The sequence below is a fragment of the Sander vitreus genome, chromosome 11 (genome assembly GCF_031162955.1).
Source record: "Sander vitreus isolate 19-12246 chromosome 11, sanVit1, whole genome shotgun sequence".
NCBI lineage: Eukaryota > Metazoa > Chordata > Actinopteri > Perciformes > Percidae > Sander > Sander vitreus.
The window spans coordinates 30,882,389-30,899,476 of NC_135865.1; the positions used below are offsets into that span (position 1 = coordinate 30,882,389).

Here is a 17,088-nt window from a genome sequence, read left to right on the forward strand (position 1 = left end):
ATGTTGAGATATCTTGGAAAGTCTTGGACGATCAGAGACATTGACTCTTATTGCTGTTTTGGACTCAGTACAACTTCTCTGACTTGTTTTACTCATCAGGTTTTCTTGCCCTGTTCAGATCCAGCCCAGGACACTAGATTACAAACCTGGGCTCCCCAGTCCTCATATTTTTTCTCCATGCCCCCCGAGAACACCACCCCCGTCTGTAACTCGGTGCCATAATGACTCTGATATTTCTCAGTGAAGTCTTTGAATGGTGGAGGGACAGGCTCCAGTGTCTCTCTGGTCTCCGCCATTGTACGAGATGGACTGGGAGACTTGACAGGCTTGATGATCTTTCTTGCGGTGGCAGAGGAGGAAGATAACTCTTTCTGCAGAGTGGCAATAGCCGAGCCGGCGATGGAAACCTGACCGACCCAAAGAGGATTAACAGGTACACCAGCATGAATAACAAAAAAATTTGGTTTGGTTTAAAAGATTGTGTTAAACCACAGCACAGGGAGGGATCTACGGAACGTTAGTTTTATTACAGCTACAACAGGAATTTTAAATAAAACCGGATTAATAAGTGGGGTCTGGATTGTGTTTTATTGATTAAGGGGTGAAGAAAAACAAGGTTAAAGAGGGATGATTTTGTTATTTTATAGACATTATTTGATCACTAAGGTTCACAACAAGTTTGCATTTCAGGCAAGCAGTAATAACCAAATTATCCTTTGCTAAACCCCTCCCCCAAACAGTGACGATCCAATTGTAGAGGAGCAACAGGAGTCACAGCAGGTGTGTTAAGGTAACGCTGGGGTTCTAGTTGTTGTGGGTTTGTATCGGTTTCTATCTGACCTATCACAAAGTTGATGAGTTGTCTATTCCAGTCACACACTGCTCCCAATAAGTGACAAAATAACGTCAACATGTTCCTATTTACATGTTGTGATTTGTATAGTCACAGCGTGTACAAATAACAAGGTCACATGACACACAGCCATCTTCTAACCGTCTACATACTGGGAACTATATTCTCAGAAGGTGAAGCACTGCTACTTCTGCTACTTGGGCGGAGGGATTTGCTCGCAGCACCTGAGGAGCCCCGTGGTGAGGAGCAGAGAGTTCACTCAGAGTTGGAGTAATATCACTCCGCCCAAGTAACAGAAGTAGCAGTGCTTCACCTTCTGAGAATATAGTTCCCACTATGTAGACGTTAGAAGATGGCTGTGTGTCATGTGACATTGTTATTTGTACACGCTGTGACTATACAAATCACAACATGTAAATAGGAACATGTTGGCGTTATTTTGTCACTTATTGGGAGCAGTAGGCTAGTTGGAGCCGGTTACCTCCAGGATCTGTGCTAAGCTAGGCTAGATGGAGCCGGTTACCTCCAGGATCTGTGCTAAGCTAGGCTAGATGGAGCTGGTTACCTCCAGGATCTGTGCTAAGCTAGGCTAGAGGTAGGTGCGTCAGACAGTTACAACACACACGGAGATGAGAAGGGTATGCATAGACTTATCTAACTCTGGGGGATACGGTGAATAAGCTAAAGTCCCAATAAGTCGCCGTGGTCCTTTAAATATGTATTGCATTAGCAACAGTAACTAACGGGGGGCAGGTTTAGCGAAGGGTCAATTATAGGTTGGACTATTGAGTTTAGTTTCTATTTTTTCAGCATTTAGTTTTAAAATGTTCCATGTTTTCTCTGGTGTTTTCTTTCTGTGCAGGTTATTTTTTACTGCTTGCCCAATGTTGCGTCTCTTACCTCAGAGCTAGACTCGTGTTTTGGGACAGAAACTTTAGAAACTGTGAAATGTGGAACTGGAGATGGGGCGAGACCAGTGTCCACATGGGAGAAGATTTCTGTCGCTCTCTGAATCTGGAGTAACCAACACAGGAGCGTTACAATCTCAGGAAGATATTAAGAGCTGGACAAAAATACTTTATTCCCCTGAGTACTGAAAATGATGACATGGTTATCCAGAGATTTGTCCTTCTACATTGATAGTTATTATCTTAAAGTGCTGGCAAATAATTTTGCTTATTTTTAAGAAATTTTACTCAAGGCATGATCATTTTATTTTACAATTATTTTACGCAAGTCTGTAATCATCGAAGACACCAGGGAGTCGTTATTGTCTTTACATTCTGTTATTATTTATATGTGCACACCAGGGACTCCACAATTGTAGTATTTTTGAGGGATGGCCAGCTCAAAAAGACCATCCTAAAAGCACCAACAGTCTAAGAAAAACATACCGTGGTCCCTAAACCGGCCGCTTCCGTGAGATTGACGTAAGAGATTGAGATTGCGAATATGTGATTGAAAAACCAAATGAGGGACTATTTTCAAATACAAATATAGAGTCTTGAAAACGTTTTAAAAACTAATTTGTTCCTACCTCTGTCAAACCAACCCGTTCTCACTCCGAACTCATAAAATACAGACGTTTGGACAGTGGCTGTCAGTGGCTGTCAGCGTCTGAAGCGACAAACAAAGTGCCCTTCAGCGTGTTAGTAGAACGTACCGGGGAGAGCCGCAGCTACACAGGGTTTAGAGAGTAGAATGAAAAGCCAAAATGTCACGTAGGGACGGTGGGTGGGTCAAACACAGGACTTTCACCCAGGAGACTGGGGTTCGTGTCCCGCATGGCACGTTTCCTGAAGTCGCTTTTTTCTTTAACCGTCCTGTTATTACCGCGTATCACAGAAGCGTAAGCCCACCCAAGACCTTTTCCTAAACCCAGCCATCCCGTTATTCCCGCGTGTCATGGAAACGTAAGCCCACCCACAACCTTTTCCTTAACATAACTGCATCAAAAGGGACGCCAATAGTCCCGACCAAGCACGTTTAGATAAAGCGCATTATATGACGCTAAAGGAGACTTTTAGTGTCAATAACAACGACAAAGGCACCTGACCAAGCGTCAATATTTTACGAGATGGGAGTGAGAATCTGTTGGTCAAACTTTTGAGTCCAAAACAGATTTCCCTAACGGGACAATAAAGTATAAAAAGGTATAAAAACCTGAATACTCTTTTTTAAGAAGAGACAGGTAAAGCAACAATAAATAATTAAATTCTCGAAGTAATCGTGAAACCTGAAAATTGTTTGCCAGAGCAGAACAAAAGATTGTTATTGAGATAATCCGGTCAAATCTCTTGGTAACGTTGATGAATCTTAGGCCTCGCTAACCTGAGGCGGCGGCCGGGTTGGTTCAGAAGTGAACTCCTGAGCAGTAGTGAGCATTTGACCAGCGGGCGCTCTTGTTGTTGTCCAGCTGGCTTGATACTGTTGATCGGCAGCTGTGGCGGCCGCGGCGGCCGCGGCGGCCTGCTGCCTTAACTCTACAGCCTCAGCCTCCTCTTCAGCTCGACCGTCCTCGACATGCACAGGCTGACGGACACGAGCGAGGTCAACGGCGGCCACCACTGTGGCCACTGCCCCTGCTCTTTTCCCTCCCTCAGCCTGGAGACACAACCAGCAAGCACATTGATCTCAGGACACAACAGAGACAGGCAAGTGGACGAGGGCAAATCTGCATATATCCTTATTTCAACGGGAATTGTAAGATGCCCTTACTTAACTTGTGTTGTCTTTTTTTTTAATTTAAAAATAATCCTGACGGAGATAGGTCTATGCTACATACTCATCCCTACACAAATAAACATAAATAAATAAAATACATTGATTCCATCTGTCTATTTGTCAAAAACTATTTAGATTTAAAGGAGTGCAGTTTGGAACTTAGGCTAACTGTTTCCCCATGCTTCTGGTTTTTATGTTAAGCTCGGCTAACCATGAGTGGATGTGGCCAAGACACAACTTAAAGTCATCCACTGGCATTGATTACTAAAATAAGGGAACAGAATAATTTGTGTAGTTTAATCTTTAGGGCATGAGTTACTAATTTGATTATACATTTTACCCCTCGACACCTTCCTGCTTCTGTAAAAGACACCAAACCTTCACACAAAATGTAACATATCACCACTTTAGAGAATCCAGTTTACAAGTTTGCATGCGTAATCATAACTTCCTGATTATTGAAACCTGGATCAGCACTTAATTCTCTTTTTTTGGACACTGGCAGAAAGGAAAATCTGATCCACATTTATGATCAATATCCTTAATCTGGAGTCCAAAAAACACAAGTTAAAATAATAGACTGCTTGGAAACATCATGCACAGGATACTCACATGAACATTACATCTTATTTGTTTAAGACAACACATGCTTATCTGTTTGACATGCAAGAAAAACATCTCTGAAATCAGCTGAAAGTCCAGAAAGAGTGCTGAAGGTGCATACATGTGAGGTGGCAACCAAACTCAAAAAAGAGGTATGAAAGTGCCCAAAAAGATGATGTGTCCACTCGTGACAGATGAAGAGCTACCTGCTCCTCTGGCTGCTGGAAGGCCGGGCGGACATCTTGATTATCCCGGCAACACCACTCTTCATCGGACAAACCTGGCAAGGCGGTTGAATCAAGGTGGAGCAGCTCTCCGTTTGAGTCTTTGTGGTTAAAGAGATCTTTACAGATGTATGACGGACTAAAACACATCTCGTCTATCATGTCTTCATTGCTTACATCGTCCGTTGGCGTCTCCACACGACTTTCAAAAGTATTTCCGGATTCTTGCTCTTCTTCAAACGAGGTCATCGTGTCTCGACCGTCAAAAGTTTCACAACTTGTGTCGAAGTAGTCAAGGTATGAGTTATGGTCGGATGTCATTTCTTCGTGGCTCATAGCGTCGTCCCATCCCTCGTCGTTCTGAGTAAAACTGGTCTCGTCTGGCGCTCCAGATGATTCTGACTCTATTTCAAGAGTTCGAGGCTAATCACCAAATCAAAAGCATTAACGTTGTTGTTGGGAAGTATTTTAGAGACGTGTACAAGTGGAGAAAAAGTGCCACAAACTGAAAAAGTGGTTAACTCGTATTGAAATTACAGGGATGGAAGACAAAAGACTGGACTGTCGGATCAAAGCAGTCTTCTGAATCATGAAGGTGAGATTCTCCGTCCTTAACCCAAACTTTTTTAACCCCTTCAACCCGAGGCTTTTTTTTTAAAACGCATTATTTGATAAAAACAAATTTCGGCCAGACAAAAGTATGCAGTGTCCAGCCTGGGCAGACTTAAAGGCCTTTTTTTCACCTTTTCATTGAAATCAATTTAAACATCTGGGCTGGAACTGGGGTTAAAAATGTTATGTTCATTTGTATATAAAGAATATTCACGTTTATGACAACTGCAAACTGAAAATACAATTATGGACAACAAAATCTGGGTTGAAAAACAGAAAAATGGTCCTTAAATCCAGATGACAGTGATGTAAATGAAATGATGGACATTTTCGTGTCCGATCAACAGCAAAGTTACGGTCTTCATCACTTGGTTAGTCACATTTAAAACAACGAGACGGTAGACGAACAAACAAGAGAGTCATTATGATAAAATTATAAACAAAATAGAAGAAAAAATAAGTCACATATTTAAGAAAAACAAAGGTTCACACTCAGGAGCAATTTGTTCAACAGAACGGAGGACATTTTATAGGAATACTTTTCTTTTGTTACTTTCTGAAAACAAAACATGCCAAATGTAGTTTGAGTTTAGTCAGAATAAGCGCGGCTACTCCGAGACATCAGTTATATTTATAATGTTCCAGGAGTGCTTATGGAAAGTTGGAAGCATATTTGCGTCTGTATGTCCACAGGTTTAATTAAAGACAAAATAAATATGAGTAAATGGATGTAGAGATTGTCAGTGTTCCAGGAATATAAGAACCATGTTGATGGACATTCTTAATAATGTGAAAGAAATATATTGACAGTGTAAAACTAACAGATATGAATCGAGTATGCTTTATAATATATATGCTTTGGGGAATTTAAAATGTGTCTAATGTACTGTACATAAGTACTGACCCTTATGGGTATATGTAGGCGTGTATTTATGTATGTATATATGTAGGTAAGTGTATGCATGCATGCCCAAACACACTGTATGTATTTATGTATGTATGTATGTATGTATGTAAAAATGTAGGCGTGTATGTATTACATGATACATATTATGTATGTATTAATAATAATTAAAGACATTAAAGTCATAACTCCATAATTACGGAGCTTTGACTCCAATAATCTGCTGTAAGAAGTAGTTGAAGACGGCACCTAACTCCGAACATTTTTTAACATTTTGAGACTAATCTGGTTTTCTTTTGGGTGTATTTTAGAAAAGCTGGAGTTCTGTCCATTCTTCAGGTTTTATCAGATTGCTCCCGGGACTCGTTGACCACCAGGTGGCGGTATATGAACCCCCCCAACCCTCACTCACCTCTTTGACACCAGTGACCTGCTGCTCCCAGCGCTGCTCCTGGCCCAGCTGGGTGACAGAGCTGCTGCTCATACTGGTCATACTGGTCATACTGGACATACTGGCCATGCTGGCCATGCTGGTGTAGCTGGCCTCGGCCACGTAGTCTCCCCGCTTCCAGGGCGGCGGGACATCAGCGTCGGACTTCACCGGCCTGATGGGGCAGATTACGAGTCAACCGCCATAAAAAACTACATTTTCTAGACTAGAAGTTGTTATGATTAAATGTTGTATAAATCAGGCTGTGAATGACATCTGAACAAGACATCAGAATATAGATAGGAATGGAAGTGGAAGGTTTGGTGTATGTAAGTGCTAGAATTACTTGTCTCTTCAACCGGAACATGAACCACGGTCTCCTGGGTGAATGTCCTGTGTTTGTTTGACCCATCCACCCCCCCCAACCTGCCTCCTTACCAGGACGCAAATTTGCGAATCCTACTATGTCCACGCCAAGACCTGCCCTTCAATAGCAGCTTGATTGGTTGGGGTTAGGCATTGACCTCGAGTGTTAAGGTTGGGATAGCCGTTTGGTCAGGGGATAGGACCTGTACAAATTGGATTATGTTACCTTGCGTAAGCATGGACACCTGGCCAATAGTAGTGATTGAAGGGCAGGTCTTGGCATGGCCATAGTAGGATATGTAAATTCGCTACCAGGACATTTGGCACTCTTATACTTCCCCACCTTACTTCCTGCTTTGCTCCAATCATAACTACTACGGCCACTAGAGGGCGCTGTCACCCACCTGCCAGGCGTGGGCGTGGGTGCCTTCACATGTCTGACCGGTGACGGCGACTGTTGGCGTCCTCCAGCCACCCTGGTCGCCAGCGATGGCTGAGGGGACTTGGACACGGGTTTGGGAGGAACTCTGGGCGGAGTCTTGTGAGCGAGCTGCTGAGTCATCTCGGCGCCCTCCACCTGCATCTCCATCATGGCGGTGGCCTGGAAACTGGCCTCCATCCTCTGAGGACGCACACAAAGAGAGAGGAGGTAATGAGGCAAGACACAATCAAGATTAAATATCCTAAATCAGATTCATGTGAAATCTTTTCATACCTTTTCCACTCTGGTCTGACGGCTCTGTGAAATCTGAGAAGTTGAAATCACCGTCTTGGTTTTCTTTGCTGGGACGGCTTCTTCACCTGAACAGAAATACAAACACACGTCAAGTTTAGTCAAAGTTTCTCTATTGCTAACGATAGCATCAAACGCTGCACCAATGGTATGAAACCATAGACAGTAAAATTAACGGACACAGCCACGCCGTAGACTTCCACAGAGAGCAATGAAGGATATTAGAAGCTCTTTCCCTGTGATGGCTGAACGTTACTGAGCAGCCTCAAACTGAGCTTGAAGACGTAGATGTGACGTGAGCAACCTGTCTGAAAGTTGGAAGTCTTCTGGTAGCTGTGCCAAGAGAAATCTCAATCATTCCCAATCTAGCAGAGACGGAGAGCGTAGGTATATGTAAGGAGATAACATAGACACAGGCTCATTATTGATCACTAAAATGATAGTTAACATTAGTCATTACACTTAAACAGCTGATGGAAGTCCAAACTGTCTGAGAGCTTCTCCTGTACTATACGGTAACTCCTCTACTATGAGACAGGAAGTCTCGTGGTTATGACCCAATCGTTAGCCTATTGTTATAAAAACGTCTGCTACGGAGCCATAACGTGAGCTACAAGGTAATGGAGCCTTTTATACATTGTCGTGTTTCTTTAGAAATAAACAACGGACAAATAGAGTCTTTAAACGCCTCAGATGTAAAGATATTCTCTGTCAAAGTGACGTCAGAATGAATGGCAGTCAATGGGATGCTAACGGGATGCTAACGGGATGCTAACGGGAGGTGATGGCTTGGTAGCATCAAAATGGCGCCATAGGAGCTACGCGTTGTGGAGGCTCGCTTACCCCCCTGTATGAAACGTCCACACTTCCTGTCTTCTAAATGGGCGTGGCCTCGTTTGAAAGTGTATTGAACGTCGTAAAAAAAAGTGACGAAAACCTTGAAAAAGCAACAAAAACTTCAAGTGTATCTAATCTAAATTGTAAGTCCTCACCTTGAACGAGCAGCTCGCAGGTGGAGGTTGCGCGCCCGCTGCTGTTGCTGGCGGTGACAGAATAATTCCCAGAATCCTCTGGGAAAGCCTCGGCGATCAGCAGGCTGTGCAGCTCTCCGTCCTGCAGGATCCTGAAGTCTGCGGAGCTCTGGATCTCGGCTCCCTCTCTGAAGAACTTCACGGTTGGTGCTGGGATCCCCGACACCCGGACGTCCAGCTTCACCTGGCTGCCCTGTCGCACCGCGGAACTCTGCAGCCTCTGGGAGAAGCTTGGGGGTGCGGTCTCCGCTGCAGGGACACAACATACAGATATATTCAGTTTCTGTGTCTTTGGGGGGGGTTTCATGTTGGAAATAATGACAAAAACGTCAGATAATGTGTCAAAAACATCTAAGATAAACATCAGAAATGCAAAAAAGTGACAAAAATGTTGAAGAACAACAACAACAATGCTGAAAAAATGTCAATAAAACGTTGAATAAAATATAAAAAATGCTTCAAAAACATTGAAAAAAAATCGAAAACATTGAAAAACAAAAAAACTAAATGTAAACAACATCTCTCGAGGTGAACCGAACCCTACGTTTGCACTCCGCGCGCTACGCTGGTCGCCGTAATGACGGCGCGGTTGATTACAGGAAGGTGTTTACGTAGGTGGAGCTTCAATGCAGCAGGCTGAGAGGAAGTGGAAATGGAGCTGGTGAGCAGAAAAAGTGTTGTTTGGCAGTACTTTCAGTCAAAAGAAGGCCATTCAAGTCCAGCTACATGTTCAATCTGCAATGCTGATTAGTCTGGTGGTGGCGAGGACCCTAAACAATACACAACATCACCGCTGTTACAACATCTGGTATGAAACATCTGGAAGAATACGAGCTGAGCATGAAGGAATCTACAGACAGCAGCCAGAATGCAGCAACTTCAGGTACGGCAAAGGAAGGACAGTCACTGTTTACTTCATTAATGTGTTGACTGTGTTCATGGACTGAGGACGGGACGAGGACTCAGCAGAACCTCAACCAGGGGGTTCAGGATTCAGCCGAAACCCCAAAAATCTGGATTCGGTGCATCCCTAGTTTATAGGATTATAATGTAAAACAGACACTGGCAGTGTGAACATTAAGCCTTAAGTTGTCACGGTAACGTTGTGTGTCTGACCTGTGACGAGCAGCTCGGCCGTGCTGGTGGCCTGCCCGGCTCCGTTGGTCGCTCTGACTGAGAATCTCCCGCTGTGTGCGGCGGTCACCGCGGGGATCGTCAGAACAGCGCGGCCGTCGCTGAACGAGATCTGCACGCCGGGCAAAGCGGCGGTGGAAAGAACCTGGCCATCACGGAACCAGCTCACCTCGGGAACTGGGGAACCTGCAGAACCCAGGAGAACCAGAACTTTTAGCTCTCACACAACATAGACAGTGTAGCGTCAGCCTTTCAGCTTACAGCATTCACACTGACATTTCTTCAGAGAATGTAATATGTACCTGCCAGCTGTCCTGATCTGGACTAGTGGTTGTGTCATTGTTACTTGTCTGTGCCTGTCTTTTTTGTTGTATATTTGTTGTATTGTTGTGGTGTATTCATTGTTTTTAGGATATCAATCAGTCCCTCCAGAAAAACAATACAATCGCATAATTCAACGCATAATCAGCCAAAGTCTGTGTATTTATTCAGAGGGGGGGCGGATTTTTTCAAATATGCCGCACTTTTGCTGCATAAATTGCCAATTTTTGCGCAAAATATGCGGGGCTTGCATGATGTCATAATCGCATTTTCGTTGCAAAAAAGTCCCAAATATCTTATCAGAAAGATGAAAAATGTTGTGTTTACTTCACACCAGAGCAGCCGTTTCCCCCTGATGCCGCAGTTTTAAAAAGTTCCCACAATTTCATCGCATAAAATTGCATAATTATCCTGTATATTCCATCACATTTTTTAAGAAAACGTGACGCATCATCTGGATGGACTGATCAACCTGCTGAGGACTGCAGACGAAAATGAGCTTCTATGGCTAAATCTGGCACATTTACATGTTGGACCTGGTACTCATGTTGATTTATGTGTGTTGTCCCTTTAATATAAAGAAATCTAAACATTTCTAGTTATTATTCTCAGGATACAGAGATGAGACATTAGAGTTGAAACTTGTTTACAAAAGAAAGATTCAAGTTTTAACATCACTATCAACAATGTGAAATTGCATCATTGTTGATTTATGTGCTGATTAATTTCACGAATAATGATTGGATACTTGAGACGGTTCCTTACCACTAACTTGAGCCTGGAACGTCGCGGCACTACCCTCTAGTGCCACGACGCTCTGGAGCGGCTGCGTGAACGTCGGCGCCTGTGTGGACATGTTGGTCGGCACCCTGCAGAGAGAGAGAGACAGACAGAGAGAGACAGAGAGAGACAGACAGAGAGAGAGACAGACACAGACAGAGAGAGAGAGAGAGAGAGAGAGACAGACAGACAGACAGAGAGAGAGAGAGACAGAGAGAGGGAGACAGAGTAGAGTAGAGACAAAGTATTTTATATTTTATTTTAATATTTCTTCCAGCAGCACCTGACATCACATTACAGGGCACATGGCTTTTATTCTGAAGGATCTGATCAGAGGAACTTCCTGTTTCCTACAGCCTCTGAAACAGAGAAGCCGGCTTCCCAGAATTCCTCTCTACAGAAATAGACGACAGAATGTCACAGCTGTGACAAACGCCAGCAGACGGTCTCGGTCAATCATGTTTCCAAACGGTTCTGGGTTCTCCTAAACCTCTTTCACACCAATAACCTGGGTTATCTGACCAGGGTTACATTAGATTACATTGTCATTTAGCAGAGTACAGGTACAGAGCCAATGAAATGCAGTTGACATCCAACCAGAAGTGCAAAAAAAGCATTATAATAATAATAATAATAATAATAATACCAAAGTGCAGGTTGAGTACAGTATTCTGTTCAGTTGTGTAGACGAGAGATTAATTATGTACAATGGTGTATAGTTATTAAATACAGGTTTTCCAGATTACACGTCTACAGTGAGTTTAGACGGAGGAGTATAGACGGTTATGTGACCTGTCTTCAATCCTTCTTTTGTCTTTTGTCAATTCAAACCAACAAGTCAACATGGACATTGATCCCTAGTTAAGAAAACTCACAACCAGGCAGCGATGCACACCAGAGCTGGGGCTCTGGCCCTTAAAGTTTGGGCCGTTTTCTGTCTTTTCGAGGCTGTCGTAGGTCCTGTTTTAAAGCTAGAACAATGTGTTGGTATCAGGATGCTATGCTAGTTTGTTGGGAAGAGGGCTAATTAACAGTCCAAAGTCCACTCCACTCCGAAAACGGTTCTCTGTGTACCCACGAGGCTCATTTACAGACACACCCACTCACTGATAATACATTTATTCTCAGTTTGTAGTGCTATTTGACTGAAAAGCTCAGGCTACATTTATATTCTACATTTTGGTTTAAAAAGAAATATCTTCTGCTACGTTCCCCCTCTCATTCCCCCTGCTCTGGTGTTCCCCCTCTCATTCCCCCTGCTCTGGTGTTCCCCCCCTCTCATTCCCCCTGCTCTGGTGTTTCCCCCTCTCATTCCCCCTGCTCTGGTGTTCCCCCCTCTCATTCCCCCTGCTCTGGTGTTCCCCCTCTCATTCCCCCTGCTCTGGTGTTTCCCCCTCTCATTCCCCCTGCTCTGGTGTTCCCCCCTCTCATTCCCCCTGCTCTGGTGTTCCCCCTCTCATTCCCCCTGCTCTGGTGTTTCCCCCTCTCATTCCCCCTGCTCTGGTGTTCCCCCCCTCTCATTCCCCCCTCTGGTTCCCCCCTCTCATTCCCCCTGCTCTGGTGTTTCCCCCTCTCATTCCCCCTGCTCTGGTGTTCCCCCTCTCATTCCCCCTGCCTGAGACTCTTATGGATTCAATGACCCCAAATGGGAGAAATCAATGCCCCCGAACCCCCCTAGGTTTGGGCTAAGCCCCGAATGTTTCCGACATCTGGCTTCGCTAGAAATGGGCGGGACAGTTTACACATCGTAACTAACTAAACTCCACCTGGACACTAACTGAACTCATGTTTTATACTTTTAGAGACAGATTATTATTCATATTTTCCACTTTCAACTTCAGTCCTGATCATAACGACCAAATATTCATTTTCTAAATGTTGATGTGAACATCACAACCCCTAAATAACCTTTAGTATAACCCTCGTGTTGGCTCCCCGTCGACCGTGAAACTTTTAGTTTTTCTGGGTTGACATTTAAAATGAAAACTCTTTTTTCAACACTATTGTAGCTTTCCCCAATGTTTTTGGTCACTTTTTTCAACATTTTTTGTCTCATTTCTCTGCGGTTTTGAAGCTTTTTTGTCAGTTTTTCCGATGTTTTGTCAATTTCTTTCATTGTTTTTTTTTTATTTTTCCGACATTTTTGCCACTTTCTTTGATTTTTAGTTTTTTCAAATGCTATACATTCAAATAAAACACCCACATTCAATGAAAGAAGTGAACTTGTGAAGAGTAATGGTTGAATGGAAGCCACATGTCTGATAAAGAAACGTTTTGAAAATGGGAGTTAACATTACATTATTACATTATTACATTATTACATTACATGTCATTTAGCTGACCCTTTTATCCAAAGTGACTTACAGTTGCTACATATGTCAGAGGTTGCACACCTCCGGAGCATCTAGGGGTTAAGTGCCTTGCTCAGGGACACATTGGTTGATGTACTGCTTGCTCGTGGGGGAATTACTGGAATTGTTGGATCTCTGTAAATTATAGAGTGTGGTCTAGACCTACTCTATCTGTCAAGTGTCTCAAGATAACTTGTTAAGATTTGATACTGTAAATGAAATTTAATGTATCTCAGTGGGAATTGAACCCAGATCTCCGACACCAAAAGAACGTGTTATATCCAGTGCGCCATCACCACCCGAAGCTTTAAAAACTAATAAACTGGTTTGTCTGTAATGATCCGTTAGACTACATGTTAAAAATCTGCAGAAGAATCTGATTTTATACATAAACACGTTGAATGAAACTGAAATAAAGTCTCATTTAGAAGATGTTTCTGTGCAAAGTTTAGTGCCAATCTGTTTAGTTGCTGCTTTTAATGTTTTCTGGTTATTAATGTGCAGAATGTGCTGTTTTCATGACGTGTCTCTGAGTACTCATATTACTATGATTATTATTGTCGAACATGTATTCCTACTTCATTATTTAGTTTTTGTTTCAACAGTTTGAAAAGTTGAAGTTTCATTACGATTAATTTGGTCGGTTTGATCCTAAAAGGTCGTTGCTTCTCTTCTTTTTTTAAAGATTATGTTTTTTGGCCTTTTATTTTGACAGGACAGCTAAAGACATGAAAGGGGAGAGAGAGGGGGGGTGACATGCAGCAAAGGGCCACAGGTTGGAGTCGAACCCACGGCCACTGCTTTGAGGAGTAAACCTCTATATATGGGCGCCTGCTCTACCAACTGAGGTACCTGGGCGCCCGGTCTTTGCTTCTCTTAATATTCTATTTTTACGTACAACTTAATTTTGATGTAAGTTTGAAGTGTTAATTCTGCAGTTTTCCTGGAAAACTGTCAGAGAGTTTAACTGTAAAGCTGCAGATGAATCTTCTCTTCTGATGACTGACATGCGTCTGACCTCCATCTGCCGCCGTCCGTCAGAGACCCCCTCTGGACCCCCCCAGGGTATCTGTATTTATAGCCTCGGTCTCTGTTTCCTGAAACTGAGACCTTCAGACACTCAGCACATTTCTCTCAGCTGCTGCTCACTGCTGAGAGCCACCAGGACACTTTGGGCTCTTTAATGTTTCCTTCAGTTTGGCTTAAAGCTCAGATCCTAAAATAAACTGAGTCAACGCACTCAGACGCTGAAGGAAAGCAATATCCCAAATCGTTTTTATTAAGAAATGTGTCTAAAGAGGCAAAAAGTGTAAAAGAAAAGCATCAAAAAAAGCATCTAAAGTTTTCAAAAAGTGTTTAAAAAAAGCTGAAAGCATCTAAAGTGTAAAAATGTGTCCAAAAAAGTGTCTAAAGCATAAAAATGTGTCCATAAAAGTGTCTAAAGTGTAAAAATGTGTCCAAAAAGGTGTCTAAAGCATAAAAATGTGTCCATAAAAGTGTCTAAAGTGTAAAAATGTGTCCATAAAAGTGTCTAAAGTGTAAAAATGTGTCCAAAAAAGTGTCTAAAGTGTACAAATGTGTCCATAGAAGTGTCTAAAGTGTAAAAATGTGTCCAAAAAAGTGTCTAAAGTGTACAAATGTGTCCATAGAAGTGTTTAAAGTGTAAAAATGTGTCCAAAAAAGTGTCTAAAGTGTAAAAATGTGTCCATAGAAGTGTCTAAAGTGTAAAAGAAAAGTGGCGAAAGCATCATAAAAGCCCAAAAAAAGCATTAAAAGTCTCCAAAAACACAGATGCTCAGAGACGCTGAAGGACAGAAATGTCCCAATAATTCCTCTTTATTTACAACATAGAATCAATAAAACATGAACTAGGGATTAATATCGCTTTATTAATAAATATTATTGTGATTATTCATGTTGGAAATGTTGTTTGAAGAGTAAGAGAAGTTTTAGTTTGAGTTTCAACAGAATTCATTTGGTCAGTTGGATCCTAAAAGTTATTGCTTCTCTTAATTTGATATTTCTATAGTTTTATAAAGAACTTTCACGTAGAAAATGGCCAAAAGCATCTAAAACGTAAAATAAAAGAGTCTAAAGTGTTAAAAGATTTTCTGAATTGATACATTTAGATTCACAAAAGTCCAGATTTCTTAAAGGTTTTTGGGCATTGCTGCCTCCATTTGATAGGAAAGTTGAGAGAGAGACTCGCAGGTCGGACTCAAACCCTGGACCTTCTGCATCGAGGAACAAACCCCTGCACATGTGCACCCGCTCTACCAACTGAGCTAACCGGCCACGACCTGATTACATTTCTGATTGGATATCAACCAGTTTAGGGAAACTTCAGCAACATGGTAACCCTTGTGTGTCTGTTTGGCACATTTATGAAGCATGAAGTATAAACTATCACCCAATTCTGTGTTACATCTTCTTCATTCCAACTTCTAACACGATAGTTTTGCACTTATATATATATATATTGTTGCATGTAATGGTCAACACACCTAATTAATATTCAATTATACCTAATATTTGAGGTAAAAAAAACAGAAATTATGAATATTTTTGACTAATAGATAAGATCTGATGACGGATGATCACAGCCTTGTTTCGTGTAGGGAACCGTCTGAGTTATTTTTGGGCAATGTGGTTGAAAGAATCCCATATTTGTGATTTAGGAACTTCGAAAACGGGTCAAATTTGAACCAAAGACAACAGGAGTGTTAAAATACAAATCAATAAAACCCACATAACCACGCGTTTTCAAAAATGTGACAAAAGAGTCGAAACAAGCAGGAAAGAAATCAGCAAATGCAGAACGAGAAACGTCGAAAATTGACGTCTGGGTTTCACCAAAGATCTTCCTGAATCTAATGGATCCTGATTCACTAAATCATGATTACATTTCAACAAGTTAGTTAGTTTATCTGGATATAGACGAGATTCTCAGAGAACAAACAAGAAGTAACCTCAGATACACACACAGACACAAACACACACACACACACACACACACACACACACACACACACACACACACACACACACACACACACACACACACACACACACACACACACACACACACACACACACACACACACACACACACACACACACACACACACACACACACACACACACACACACACACACACACACACACACACACACACACACACACACACACACACACACACACACACACACACACACACACACACACACAGACACAGACACACAGACACACACACACAGACACACACACACACACACACACAGACACAGGTACACACAGACACAGGTGTACACACACACACACACACACACACACACACACACACACACACACACACACACACACACACACACACACACACACACACACACACACACACACACACACACACACACACACACACACACACACAGACACACACACACAGAGACACACAGACACACACTCACACACACACACACAGCCAGTTGAGCCAGGTGAAAGTCATGGTTGGAGTCAGTAGTCTACATTAAATGACGTCCTCCTTCCATTTAGCGCCGACGGTTTATTCCCCTGTACGTGTGTAAAGAGTCCGTGAGTTTCTATATTAATCTAAGTTATTATTACGTTGGTTGCTGCAACAATCTCTTAATGCTTTGTCTCGTGACACAGTGACAGTGAGACCAGGTTTATCTCACCAGACATCCAAAGTAAGTTACCGTATGCAACAGTTGACATGCAGCGATGCATCTGTAACGTATTCTCTTATTGTAAATGAATGATTATTTGTTTGAGCAAAACATTGATCGTGACTATATGACCTCCCGGTAACGCTAACTCAGTAATATACAGCAGCGTAAAGTAAAGAGCGTTACGACAGCAGCTGTGGTAAAAACACTTCCACTTTAGTCCAAAGGGGCCTAGGAACTGAGCCCCCAAAAAGTTTGAGACTTTTTACTCAAACATCCACGGTGAAAAGACAGATATTAAAAGATCCATTTCTGGGTTTTATTCATCGATGTCA

The 17,088-nt window shown here is 42.4% G+C and overlaps 1 protein-coding gene across 1 annotated transcript in view; it reads right to left on the reverse strand.

Moving 5' to 3' along the window:
* Nucleotides 1-10,791, reverse strand: part of LOC144525886 (titin-like) — a 263,814-nt gene extending 253,023 nt beyond the window's left edge. Inside the window, 11 exon segments of the mRNA XM_078262949.1 lie at nucleotides 147-407; nucleotides 1,754-1,867; nucleotides 3,185-3,457; nucleotides 4,387-4,827; nucleotides 6,333-6,525; nucleotides 6,943-6,961; nucleotides 7,095-7,338; nucleotides 7,432-7,517; nucleotides 8,442-8,729; nucleotides 9,597-9,800; nucleotides 10,701-10,791. Coding sequence (XP_078119075.1) covers nucleotides 147-407; nucleotides 1,754-1,867; nucleotides 3,185-3,457; nucleotides 4,387-4,827; nucleotides 6,333-6,525; nucleotides 6,943-6,961; nucleotides 7,095-7,338; nucleotides 7,432-7,517; nucleotides 8,442-8,729; nucleotides 9,597-9,800; nucleotides 10,701-10,791 — 2,214 coding nt within the window.
* Between the last annotated feature and the right edge of the window lie 6,297 nt (nucleotides 10,792-17,088).